Raw genomic sequence first — 14,666 nt, 5'->3', positions numbered from 1 at the left:
AAAAGGTTTCTGTCAAAAGAAACCCAGCAGTTTCCATCAAGTTATTGATTTAGGAGTCATACCTCTCCCTCAGTAAGCACGTGGCTCAGCATGTGGCCCTCATCCTATGCAAGCATTCCTCATGAACCCTATTTTCTACGCTGTCTGTTGCTGCTGCACCTTTTGTCTTTATTCCATCTGAAATAGTTAACTGTCACTCCTGTGTTCACGAGGCAATGCTGTTGAAAGGCTCTGTCTCCTCTGATTAGTCAAGGGAGTTTGTAAGAAAGAGTAGATTTCAGAACTTATTTTATTGGTCCCATTAAAATGTGTAACGCAAAACAAATAACGCACCATGTTTCCCAATGGCGATGGTGCATCTTGGGCCTTTTGGCTGTTTCTGTAGTTAAAGCTCTCCTCTCCATTGACTTGTCAGTTTGGGTGGATGGACATGCTCTGGTAGGTTTCCAGTTGTGACGTCCTCTTTCTGTTTTGGAAACGTGGAAACAGTGCTCTGTGAGTTCAAAGCTCAGGATAAAGGTCTAAAAGCTAGCACTGCTTTAAGCTTGCAAACTATAATACATTGTAGTTGAAAAGACTAAATGTTGAAAAGTTGCACAGAAATCTGGAAATGGGAAGGCACATGTATTTTACAGCTTTACAAAGGAAGTCAGACTGACTTTAGGTGAGGCTCAACTGCTCTGTTGGAAGAGAAGCTCACAATTGCTTTGGATCGACTTCAGCTGTATGAAGCCATTAAAATAAACCGAATCACAGCGCCTGTTGTCAGCAACGCAGCAAACTGCCTGGTGTTAAATTCCCCCCACCTGATCAATATTTCTCCTGTTCCAACAGGAAATGCGATTAGCCTAAGTTGCTGCAGCTCCTATGCTTCTGGTTCCACTCTATACAGGAAAACACTTGCAAACATTTACTGTAAACAAACACTTATTGCAATTGCACACCTGGATGCAATTCCCATAATGATATATATATATATATATATATATATATATATATATATATATATATATATATATATATATATATATATACTGTTAGTGCATATATATATATATATATATATAAATATATATACTGTTAGTGCATATATACCAACAGTGTGTGTTAGTGCATCCACATGCACTAACACACACTGTCCGACATGTAGTCTCAGGAAAATTTGATCTCTGGGCACGTTTCAAGCTCTCAGGGAAAGTGAAGTGGTGACTCAGCAGCCAGATAACAAGGGAGAAGAAAGCAAGAAGCCGGGTGTAGTGCGTAAGAGTAATAAAATCATAATCAAAGAATGGCCAACAGAGTGGTCTGTTATTTAGATCGCCATCCCTAACGGCTGTTTCTTTTTGCACATTTGTAATAATCCCATCTGACGCATGTTTTCTCTCAGCTGTTGTTTACCCCAATCTCAAAGGAGACACATCACCCTTATTAAATTCTCACAGCTTGGTGTGCCGCAGATGATTTAAAGACTCACCATGCAACTTTGCCACTTTTTCCTCAATGCTTTATGCTCCTTTTTTATTTCATTTTCCATTATCACCTTCAAAATGAGGTCAGAGTATCATACAGAGTCAACTCCTAATCCTTTCCTTTAATGGAACACATTTCAGTCTGTATACACAATTTAAAAATAGAAGTCTTTTTCTTCCCTGAGAGGTAATCCATTAAATGATATTTATTGTCTTTTGAGCATCACTTACAGCACTTATGGCTTACATTCACAGTGCAACCAATCTATTTCCCTTTTTGCTGCATGACAAGTCAGCCAGGGAGTTCAGTGTTTTTTTTTTTTTTTTTTTATGCCCTCGCGGAATAGTATTCTCCAGCACACATTATTTAGCTTGTTTGTTGTTCTGAAAAAGTAGCCATGTTCGGAGGGGTTGTAGGAATGGAAAGTTAGTACCACGATATGTTGCAGACATGAGGTTGTCCATTATACTTTGCGAGGCAGGCTACGGGAGCTGACATTATTGGATCAGTACTGCTTCATTAAGCCTCCACAGGACATATTCTGCTACTAACGTCTGTGGACAGGGAGATGGAGGAAAGGGAGAGAGAGTGCAGAGGGGCAAAGAAGGGAGACTTATGACAGACCAGTTCAAATTGTTGGATTAAAAGAAGTAAAGTTTAGCCAAGTGAGAGATTGAATGGGATGTGGTAAATGGAAGTAGTCTTCAATGATTTTTACTAATAAATGTTAATTTATGCATTATCGTGTGTGTGTTCATTTTAGTAAATTGTAATTACTGAACTAAGTTTGTTTGTTTCAGTAATAAAATAAAAAAAAATAATACAATCTAAATCATCTCAGAGGTATACATTTTAAGCATTCTTTTGTGCTTATTTGGATAATTATGGTTTACAGCAAATGAAAACCCCCATATAATTTTCTCCAAAAATTACTACTATTTGGGGATAAATCCTTGTAGCATGTGTCATGTTGCCAAAGTGACTGCATCAATGCAGCGAGACAAGGCAATCAGCCTTGGGGACTTGCGAGGTGCTGAGGAAGCCCAGGGTGCTTCATTATCTGTCCCATAGATTCTCTAAAGGTTTTAGGTTGAGGAAGTTAGCTGGTTAATCGAGCACAGTGATGCCATGCTAATTAAACCAGGTATTGGTCACTTTGACTCTTGAAAAGAAACATCAGCATCTTGAAAAAAGGAACGAAAAATCCAGTAGGCTTAGTTAACAAGGAGATCAGTGATTTTCACACAACCAGCACTTACATTGATCCGTGCAATGAGAGAACAGAATAAACAAACCTCTCAACATGTGTTCATCTTCTTGGTTCTGTTCTGACAAGACAAAGCAAATCACTCCCTTTATACCAGTGGTATCAATGTGAGATATCGCGTCACAGTTTATCACAGATGGTCTGGGAAACTTCAGTTTGGCTCTACGGAGCACTATTGTTACTCTTTTAACAAAGATGTTGACTCTGAAACTAGATCTTCAACCTAGGGGAAGGTTTCATCCTTATGTGTATCAGGGTACCTCCTGGCATCTTCTGAAACGGTCCCTAGGTAACAAAATAAGTGAGATACACCGGGCTCACACATTAATTAAACTCTGCAGCTGCAACAGGTGCAGAGTTTAATTAATGAACCAACAGCAGCAGATGACATTGCTGCCCAAATCATAAGTAACTGTGAAGCTTCACTCTCAACGCTGGGTTCACATTGGATATGGTGCAGTTATGGTTGTGGCCCTGCAAGGAACCCAAATCATTAAGAATCAATGTATCCATTCACATCAGTTACCTGTGGTCACATCTCCGGTTGCCGAGGCCGTGCAGTACTGCAAAAAAAATCTGCAAGAAGGAGATTTGACCGGACCCAGAATCAAGTTCCTGAATTTCACAGCAAAACAGCAAATGTCGGGCACTAGTCTAGGAGTCTAGGAGTTTTGGTGAATTTCAGAATAAAATCACCTTACCAACTTACACTAGCTTGACTAGTGTAAACAAAAAGGCAACACAGAAACATGAGGAAACAAATGGGCTTTGGAGGATGAAATGGGATATTTAAGGGCACGGGTAATGTGTTTTAGCCTAAACAAATAAAAGCATGGTTGAATTTCAATTATTCATGAGGGATAGCAACAGGAAGGACTACAAGAACTTCTGTTCTAGCCAACACCATTTCCGCAGCCAGAGCTGCAGCTGGCCGCTTATTCCCTAAGAGCAGTGTGAGTGGGGGTTTGCAAACCGGAACTGGATCAGGACCATTACCCGCATTGTAGTAAGTGTGAGCCCCGGGTGAGACTCCCGGGCCTTTATTTCTAAAAGAGGTGCAAGATGCATAACATGTTCTCCTTCTGATCAACTTTCTGTTGTCCTTGGACACAGCGTTCTGTAATCGGTGACCTTCTTTAACTGTTGCCTTTATGGTTCACCCTCTTTGTGGAGGGTATCATTGACTGCCTGACGAATTGCTCTTTCCTGTGATTGTGTAGACAAAAAACAAAAAATGTATCAAAAATAATACAAAATTGCTCTTACTTTTCTTAAAGCTTCTATAAACAGTGAGACATAACATAGCAAAAATAAATACTTGTGTGCTGCTTTGTTTTCAGTATATGACTGTTTTCTCTGGAATCAAATTACTCAAATCCTAACGAGAAGTTAGGTTAGGTATGTATTGAAACTCGAATAGAACCTTTTTAAAATCTGTCATAATTTCCCACCTTACTGAACTGATTCCTTCCAATTGCTCAAGCTGCAGAGAAATGGATTTCCATCCTTGAGGGTCAGTTAGAGGTATAATCAGATAAGGCAGAATTACAATAATCCCAGTCCATAAAATACTTTCAAAATGATCAAATCATTTAAACTTATACAAACAAAGTTCCACTGAAGATGTGATAATAATTTATTGCTTTGATTAACTGTTGAGGCTGCTGCTGAAATTTCTAAAGTGACACTGCCCTCTAGTGGCTGTACTTGGTGCCACATCTTTTACTAAGAGGCATGTCATGACTCGAAACCTTTGAACCAATGTTCAAACAAATGTTGTGGATGATAGACATTGCATTAATCTTATGATTAAATTGAGCAAAAGCAACACAAACCATCTCTATGGAAGACTAAGTTGTGCAATCATATCACGCTGACACTGCTAAAACGCTCGTACTGCATGTAGGATTTGGCGATAGAGAAAGCATGTTGAGACGTTTTCAGCATCTTAATGTGTTTTCTTAACAGACTGTATCAATATTAAGTCACATTCAGATTCTATCAAAACACTGACACCCTGCTCATCTAAATGAGGCATGTGTTTAGATCTCAATTAAAATCTCTGCTTCAAATGAAAAGCTTCACTGGTCAGAAGAAAATGATGCACCATGCATGGAGTTATCTCAAATGGGATTTTAATGAATAACGCGATTGGAATGAGGTCCCTGAGTGCATTTGGAAGATCAGAAACAAGTGTCAAACATATTAGACTAATAAAGTAGAAATCAGTTACACTTGTTATTGCTGTAAGAAAAACAAAACATTGGCATTATCACTTACTGAAGCCCTTTTATTGTGGGCATCAATTATCATTGGGTTTTAGGCATCTACATTGGTGCATATTTGCTTATATAAAAGATGCTGAATACATTTTTACATGTTTTGCTACAAGCTATCTTTGTCTGATAATGACATTTGTTTGATGATCTGAAACATTTAATTGTGAGGGGAAAAAAAGAAAACAGGAAATGTGGGGAGGGGGGGCAAATACTTTATCACAATACTGTGTGTTTCTTTTACGCAACCATCCAATCAAATTGTGGCCAAAAAAAAAAAGCTAAAAGGACAGGGGGTGGGAGAATCACTTCTGCTCTCGCAATGACTTGTTTGATTTATGAGGCAAGTAATCATCCCCACAGCGTGATGATACCAAAACCTTATTTCAAGGTAGAGATGATGTGCTGTGTGAGCTCGGCATCGGCGATAATTTAATTTTGGTCTCGTCTGACCAGAACACCTTCCTCTACATATCTGCAGTGCCCCCCAAATAGAAAATGCCCCTGGACTTCACAACGCAAGGCATTCTGGGTGGGTGGTAACTATCTGACAGGTGTTGTAAAATCATGTGTATACCATGCACACCTTACAGAGAGAGAGAGAGCAATATAGACAGAATGGGAGAGAGAAAAAAGAAAGATGGAGTAAAAAGATCCAAAATGCAGTTGTATCTATTCTGAGAGATTGCCAGTATAGGCGAGAGCCTGCTGTTATCAATTTGCTATACATGAATAACCTGTTTTAAGGAAAATATTTCTTTAAATCAATCTGGAATTTAGCTTGAATATATATTTTTTCCACATTTCTGGATATTTCCTTTGCTTGAGGAGTAAAGACTTATCTCAATCAGTGGGTCCTTTGACTGTAATGATCGCTCAAAGGCCTTTTAGGGTGTAATATAGAAATTGTAAACAGTGTTTATAGTGGCAAGTCATGGTTATGTTTCCATGTTTTTATATATTCCATAATGGGTAAGAAAAATCCAATCTTAAAAAGTAGCTTGTAAAAATGCCTGAAATTGCGAAACTCTCTCACCGACTGAGTCTCCATCCAAAGATAATGTTCCTGTGAAATGTCAAATTAATTTAGAATTCATATCAGTCAAGTCAAGTTAATGAAAAAAACAGAAAAAAACATTCTTTATTTCAGTTGTAAATTTTATTACTTTTTATAAATCCATAACAGCAAGAATATATAGCAATACAGGCCCCATGAAAAAAAAAAAAACATCTTCTCATAACTCCACATAACCTGTAAAGTTGAAACATCACTGCAAAGGTTCTATTAAATACCCCTCATGTCTTGAATTAATGTGTGACGTTGCAGTCAGTAAAACCAAGGCATACACACTTCTTTCAACTCCCAAAAAAAAGTACCACGCCCCACCAGTTTGTGAGCTCCATCCTTATTTATTTCTGATGATTGAAATTTATGGCTTAAGACTGTTGCAACCTATGCGAATCGTTCTCTGCGGGCACTTTTCCAACAAGGAGGAAAGCATGCAAATCTAACGCATTCTTTCAAGGGGCCTGGAACATTAAAACAAGCAGAAACAAACCGCAGCAGAGGACAGAATACATTATCTTAGCACTACAAGCAGAAAAAAAAAACAACAAATAAAAAAAACAACTTTAGTTTACATTATATCATAGGTTTGAGGGAGTGCTTGTAGAAGAGGAAAGATAGCTGAAATGTTCAGAGCAAATATTCAAATAGCAGAAGGGTTTTTAGGTTGTATGGTTCCTTTTTTAACAAACTGATCAATGTGACTTTCTTGGCTTAGGAGAAATTTGGCTCTGGTTTTGTAAATGTATTTACAATATATGAAAAAAAAATAACAATCTTATTGAAATCTGGCAATTGCTATGACAAAAATAAAGAGAATGGCACCTGTCTTTAGACCCGCATTGAGATGAATTAGAGAGCTGTGCTTCAGTTTGAGCAGTGACAACAATACTCCGCATATACAATAGATTTCAGAGGACGAAACATGTGGGAAGAGGAGTGTGGAGCAGAGTCTGTAGTTTATGTAAAGCAGATGCAGGGAGGAGCTTTGCCTTCTGTCGTCTGCTGCTCAAGGTGACTGCAGCAAGATGATGAGGGCAGTTGCTTAAACCGATCACAGATTCATGCTGTGTTCTGAAGGTCTCACTAGACTGTTAAATTCAGCGACACATGATCTATTTTGACACATTAGGTTCTTAGTTTGTTAGGATCAGAACATTTTCACCTGTGTATTGCTAACCAGGATGAATGTTGGTTTATAACTGCAAGATATGTGTTTTATTAAGCTAATGCCAATGTATTTTCATCTGGTGGTGAATACATCTTAAAATATGTCCGTAAATGTATTACTTTCTGCCACATATTTTGCTATCATGTGTATCATCATGATAATTGTTTTCAGTATTAATTGTTCCTGGGTTTTCTATCGGAACAGAGTGTTTACTGTCATTAAGACAATGAAGCATGAAGGAACGAATCATTGGACCCCCTAAAGCTAAATAAGTCACTTCCCTGCTGTGTGTGGCCATCTTGTTTTTTGGCAAATACAAAAATATGCAAATATTTATAAAGTCTTGGTTTTTGAAGAAATGATTGACAATCAAAAACAAAACTTAATGGCGCTAATTGACATTTGAAGTAGTAATAGGTGACAGATTAGCAGTAATACTGCTCTCAAGAGCAGTTCTAAGAAAAGAAGCACAAATATAATCACAAAACCCTTCTGTAAAATGTGTTTGACCTGAGCTTAAACATTTTTTTGTGAACTGCTCTTGGTGAGGTAATATAAAGCAGAAAGGACGTTATCATAAAACATCCAGACGTGGCACAATTCACATGCCTGTGATGGGGGGGAGCTTTGTTTGACTCCTCTCTGTGACAAGACTAGAGAGTAGACAACCTTGGTTGGTTAATCCAAGAAATATGACAGAAAACGTTATTATCGACACTATTTGGTGGTGATTTATTAATTTAGTTGGGAGATAAAAATAACAGCATCATTCTGAAAATTACAGTTATCTGGTTGAAACGTTACTGAGTAAGCAGCAATTTTGAGCTGTTTTATTTTTTCGAACAGAACGGTTGTATCGGGAGCCCCGACAGTTTTGCTTCCCAACGTAAGTCCGCCACTCAACAACGCAGAAATACGTCACGTTTACAGGGGGCACACATGCGCACTCGGCTCAGTTTCCCATTCGGAATAACTTGAGTCTGACAAGCGTTTATAAGCACTTTGATCAGATTATCATTCGGCATAAACCACCAACCTCTAAATCAAAATACAATTTAATTCCGATTGAGCTTTAGTCTGATCACAATATTCCGATTAGCTTGTTCACATTACGCATTTTTATTTGGATCAGCCCTTTATTCCGATTACTTTTGTGCATGTAAACGTAGCTAGTGAATAAGCTGTCCTAATTCATTTTTAATGCAAATATATCAGACAAATGATGACAATAAAGGGACACTATTGGTATTTAGAATACAAAACAAGCATAAGGAAAACTAATTCAAATATATTAGGCCTAAAAGCCTTCTTAACTGTGATTTTGTCTGACATTTCTATTTGGTCTGTTTCATCTACCACAAGCACACCTCACACAAACATAAAGAAAATACTTATAGCTATGGTGTTTGTGTTGCATGTATTTTATCTCTCCAAGTTGTGAAACCGTAGTGAGTATAGTCTCTGGAATCTTTTTTATTTTTTTAAATAAACCACTATTCTATTTTTTTGTATTTTATATATATTTTACTCCATTACATTGATAGAATATTGTATACTGTAAATACATCTTTCTGTGTAAATGATTTCTTATTCAATATTACTGTGTTGTGAAGTTTTTTTTTCGTAACTGTATATGTATTTCCTTTGACATGCATTCCACTTTGAGTAAGGTAAACAGACAGGACGTGTTGTGATAGGTGGGGCCTGGGAGGGCGTGGTCATGGCGCAGACCTGTCAGTACAGGCAGGTTAAGGGGACCAGACAAACCCAGTCAGGCTCTTGCGCTGCAGGAGGGCTGTGGATGCCTCCTTCCAGAAGGTTACCGGGCAAACTACAAGCTGCTGACAAAAAAGAAGAGCAACACTTGGCCTTTTATTCGCAAAAGGGGTAGGCGAGTGAGAACTCGGCGCCCTTCAAATGCAAGCAATTTTTGTTCAGCCTTTCAAAAGAATAATTATTTTTGTTGTCCTAGCAAAATTCCCTGTCATCATAGACATATTTTTTATTCAAAATAAGATCTCAATATACATGATTCTCTCTTTTTTGACTATGTACAGAAGTGCAAAAAAGTCAACCTTTATTACCTTTATCGCCACAGTATTTCCCACCCTATCCCCTTGTTGTTTGCAGTTGGCAAAGTTAGAGATGAGTGCAGTGGACTCAGTTCCCTCGCTTTGCCACGTTCACCTTCACCCTGCCAGCAACGCCTGTAAAAGTGATTAAATATGCAGCTTGTTTTCCAACATGGCCCAATTTCCAGGGAGAGTAAAAATTTTTAAACAATAGTTACTATCTGAAATGGACACAGTAGAAAATAACATCTTTACTCTAAACATTTATGAACTAGACTTTTTGATAATATTCTTTTTTATAGGACTAGTTACAAACCTAACAATTGTTAAAATATTAGTTAGTTATTGACGAATGTTGCCACAGTGACAACTCAGCCTCTGTTTCTATTGTTTCAACACTTTTACATACTCATATAAAACATCTTTGTTCAAATAAAACAAAAAAAAAAAGACTAGAGAAATGAACAAAATGCATACAGTTCAACAATATGCATAACGTAGAAAATATTGAGCTTACAATCATAATCATACTAAAAGTAACATCACAAGGAATTTTAGGAAACTCTGGATGGAGGACACACAAACACACACAATGTTCCTAATATATTCATTATTATAAAGATAAATATCATCAGGAAAAAAACAACTAAAAATAATAACTAATATCAAAATATTTCCCAAACAAAATAAAACACTCCTTGTCTAAGGAAAAGAAAAGAGTTAAAGAAACACATGCACAAACGTGACAATCACATAGTGCTCTGTGTGTAATAATATGGCGTGAATTAGGCAGCTGCATGGTTCAAAATGGCATGTTGCATTGTGCTGACCCGATGGTACATTCTAAGGCTTTGGATGAGTAATACAATCAGTTTTAATTTTCTTGCCGCTTTTAACCTGTCCTATCCACCAATTAAATATGCCTGAAGAACACCCAAAACACAAGAAAAACAAACAAACAAGCAGTTCCAGAGATCTACTCTAAAAACCCGAACCTTCTTTGGGCTGGGCGTCCTTAAAACAGCCAGCCCTTCTATTCTAATCATAACACCTATTAACAGTGACACAAAAAGACTTTGGCTGACTATCTGAATAACTGTTCTCAGGTATTAAACACTCTTAAATATGTCGGACTATATATACAAACACGCACTACACTAACTTTTCTTTGACGACCTTTCTTAGAATATGCATAACCACATATAAGAAAAACAAATCATGTTTCAAAAAAATCTTCACACCTCCATCAGCAGTTGCTTTACAGGTATTGTGTTTGGCCTCACAGCAGTTATTTAATTGTTACATCTTTACTATCGAGAGATTCTTTGGTCTCTCACTTAGGACTACATGCTATTTGCACTTCCTTTAAAAAGTATTGATGACCTGTGAACTTTTTTTCATGTTTTGTCACATAACAACCATAAACCTCCAGATATGTTATTGGGATTTCAATGTGATAGACCGACACAAAGTAACACGATTGTGAAGATGAACAAAAATGATCTATTGGTTAAATATTTTTCAAAGGTAAAAATGTTTTTCTTTTGAATTTGAGATGTAAAAAAAATAAAAATCTGAAAAGTGTGGTGTGTATATTGCCTCCCCTTAAAGGAGCATAGCACAAGCTCCTGAATTGTTGCGGATGTCTGCCCCCTCTGGCGAAAAGAGGAAAAGCATCTGATGCTGCGACTGCACAGGTCTTCTGTTTAGAGGTAATTATTGATGTTAACCCACGTTCTCTCACTAATCACAGTGGTGTCAAGCTCCAGACCTTGAGGGCTGGTGTCCTGAAACTTTTAGAGGTTTCCCTGGTCCCACACACCTGAATCAAATGGCACAATTAGCTCCTCAGTATGCAGTCAGGTTCTTCAGAGTCCTGCTAATTAGTTGATTATTTGACTCAGGCGTGTTGGACCAGGGACAAAGTTGCAGGACAACGGCCCTTGAGGACTGGACTTTGACACCTGTGCGCTAATGCATCGATTACGGCAGAGACTCAACAAAGTAGCCAGTTCTCTCATGAACTGACTAATGGAGCCTATAGAGGCAACTGCGGTAAATAGAAGATAACTCGTTTTACACATCAGGCAATTGTAAGGGTATGTATGGGAAAGAAGATAAATGATATTTTATTTCAAATCCTCAGGCATGCACCTTTAAGTAAAATTGTATGTAGCCAATTGCCTTTAGAAGTCATCTGTACACAAAATGTAGTGCATGGCTGAAAGCCAACACTTTCATAATACCCTGAATCCACCACCCCAAAGGCGAAACATGGTGGAGGCAGCATCATGCTTTGGGGATGTGTTTCTTTCGTAGGACAGGAACATTTTTATGAGAAAATGCAGCAATGCTGGCACAACTCCTGTTAAATCCTGCAGTAGACTTAAAACCGGGACAGAAGTTCACCGCACAACCAAAGCTACGATCTTTCTGATGACTTCCGATTAAAGTATATTCTTGTGTAGAAATAACTTAAACCTAAATGTAACTGGAAACATTAGGAAACATTGAGCTATTTTACAACAAAAAAATGGAAAAAGTTTCAGTCTCTACAGATGAAAGCTGGTGGAGACCAGCGACTAAAGTCTCTCAGTTCTATTAGCAGCAAAAAGGTGGTTCTACAAAATATTCAGTCAGGAGACTGAATACATATCAATTTGCCAAAATAAAATTACGCACTATTTTGTGTTAGTCTATCATATGAAAAATTGCCCAAGAAATATATTAAAGTTTCTGGTTGTTGCATGACAAAATGTCAAAAAGGGGGTATGAATACTTTGGCAAGGCAGTGTATACATGTTTGCAGAGAAAGATCTAAACATTGCATGTCTAAACAACTGTTTAGATGTTAAATAATATGGTTAAAATGTTTTCAAACAGTAGAATATTTAGGGAACTGGATCTAATAATCTGTGGTGCTTAATGGGAATTACAGGAAATGACGGGTCATGAGTTTAGACATGCTGTCCTAAGGAAAAATCTAAAACATATATGTATTAAAGGGAACTGTTGAGTTTAAAACTTTGTAACACTGCTTGAATACAACTTCTCTGTACTTTGAGATGTATGGCACTTTACAGGAGTCCCTGTAAGGTTAAAGACATGTGCTTAAGAGATAAAAAGGTAGGCTACAAAGGTTTGAAAGACACCTCACAGACATTCAGTTGCTTTCCTGCCCCTGACTTTGAGTTTGCTCAGGTAAATTCCCTCATCACTGCTAGAAGAATAGAACCAGAAATAAAGAAAATCATTGTGCATGCATATGTGTTTCTGTCAGATTATCTGCTTCTTTACCTTAACTGAAATTCAAGGTGCACCTTGGTGTAAACAAAATGAACACATTAAAATTCAGAGACCAACAACCAATGAATAAACAGACAACACAAGTCTTGATTCTTGGTCAGCGGACGTACCGATTCAGTCCCGACGACTGCTCCACCCATGAACCTCATGTTGACATTCAAAATGTGTCTGGTGAATAAAGGTTAGTTGCCTCTGCAAAACGAGGGGCAAGTCTTTAAATGCAAATTATGCTCTTTTTTGTCTGTTGTTGTGTGACAGTGTGCATGAAGATCGCATGAGAACCTGTCTAACAAGCTGTTCCTTCTATGTTAATATGCAGATTTAGTCCAAAACCAATTCAGCTCTTGATGTTACTTGCATGAAGGCTGACCGTTAATCTTGGACTTCAAACCAGACAGCTCCAGCTCCAGTTCTATCTAGACAGGTTGACAAAAATACAGCATATTAGACATTATTATTATTGTTACTTTTTAAGTCCTGCCTTCTTTGAAACTGAACACCTGAACTGTCTCCAAATCAAAGCAAATTCCCACCCCACACAGCTGGCAAGTTCAAGCCTGAAAAACGATGATATGATCTTTTGGACTGATGTAGCTAGAATTGCATTAAAGTTCTTGTAAATAGATATTATGGTCTTTTTGATATTAATTAATCACATTTGTGTAGATTTAGAATGTAGAAAGCTTTGAATTTATTCATTTATTCATGAATAATTGTAAGTGTAAATACTGAGTACTGACTGTCAGATCTGTTCCAACATGTCAGCTTGTCTTTTCATTAGCAGAATAATTGGGAAGCTTGAGCGAGCCAGACTCACTTGTGCTCCCCTCGTATGCATCAGCTTGGTAATTAATTTCCACCTGAAGAATTCCAGACCATGTAGTCCAGCCGTTGATGCTTAGAAAGACTTTCTCACCCGAACCATCTGTGCCATCCCAACTGTGGAGTCGCATGATTAAAGAGCTAAGGTTATATTAAGAAGGAGGTCGCTATCAGACCCCAAAGGTGCATCCATCCAAGCATCCAACACTTGGCTCAGACAGAAGAGCACTGATCCCTTCTTCTATTTGTGGCGGAACCTTCAACCATTACAAACAGCTGTGTGCCAAGATCCGACATGTCCTGCTGAGACACAACGTGTGGTTTGGAACCGTCCACATGCCGGGATTCTGCCGGATCTGTGGAATGTGGCACAACTTGATTTAAACCAAGTACAGTGCTCAAACCTTACTGATGCCACTGCTGACTGATCAAGAATCATGAGTCTTTACTGTCATAATGATTTTTTTTTTTGGTGAGACACTGATGATGGAAGTTGAATTAAGACCTCGTGACAGTGGTCATACGGGTCTTTTCCAGGTATTTTATTTTTTGTTTCATTCCAGTCCCACCTGGAGCATTTGTTGCAGAAAAGCAAATTATTTGTCAAATTTGACCAAAATACACACTTCTAGTTCCTTTATCATGGGTGTCAACGAGTGTGGAGAAGACTGTATATGTATATATATATATATATATATATATATATATATATATATAAGCTCTTTTCAGCTTCATATTTTACTGTAGCGATCCTTCTATGTTGAAGTTGTTCTTGACACTAAACCTACGATGTGATCACAGCATGTAATGTGTTGTACTGGATTGTTGTCCCTTTCCTTATAAACGCTCCTCAAAATCTTTAGCAAGCATTTAATTAAATTCACTGGTCTTTTATTTATTTTTTTCTCTGTCATTCTTTTTTATATTTTTTTGTAATTAGATGTAAACCTATGTGTGCAAGATGGAAGATGTACATACTGTTCTGACTGAGACTCCTACATCTGGGTCACATACTTGTGACTAGTCAGATGGTCTGCAGATATTATTGGAATCTGACAGAGAGGAGAGAAGAGAAAAAAAATGAGGAGACAATGATAGAGAAAAAATAAACAATTGCAACAAATGACACAGGGACAACTATTCATTATTTTTTTTATGACAAGGCATATCAAAGTCGTAAAATTTAGAGGAAAACAGAAAAGCCTGAGCTGATAAG

The 14,666-nt window shown here is 37.6% G+C and overlaps 1 protein-coding gene across 6 annotated transcripts in view; it reads right to left on the bottom strand.

The window, feature by feature from the left end:
• Positions 1–11,308: 11,308 nt before the first annotated feature.
• The window catches only part of LOC105932608 (muscleblind-like protein 1), a 93,511-nt gene continuing 90,153 nt past the window's right edge, over positions 11,309–14,666 (bottom strand). For all 6 annotated transcript variants that reach the window (XM_021321115.2, XM_012871841.3, XM_012871842.3 and 3 more), the window contains 2 exons: positions 14,429–14,502; positions 11,309–13,044 (listed from right to left, as the gene is read on the bottom strand). In XM_021321115.2, coding sequence (XP_021176790.1) covers positions 14,446–14,502 — 57 coding nt within the window. In that variant the 3' untranslated portion in view covers positions 11,309–13,044; positions 14,429–14,445. The remainder of the gene's footprint in view (positions 13,045–14,428; positions 14,503–14,666) is intronic.

This window comes from Fundulus heteroclitus, chromosome 18 (genome assembly GCF_011125445.2).
Source record: "Fundulus heteroclitus isolate FHET01 chromosome 18, MU-UCD_Fhet_4.1, whole genome shotgun sequence".
Taxonomy (NCBI): domain Eukaryota; kingdom Metazoa; phylum Chordata; class Actinopteri; order Cyprinodontiformes; family Fundulidae; genus Fundulus; species Fundulus heteroclitus.
This window is presented reverse-complemented; position numbering and strand designations above follow the sequence as displayed.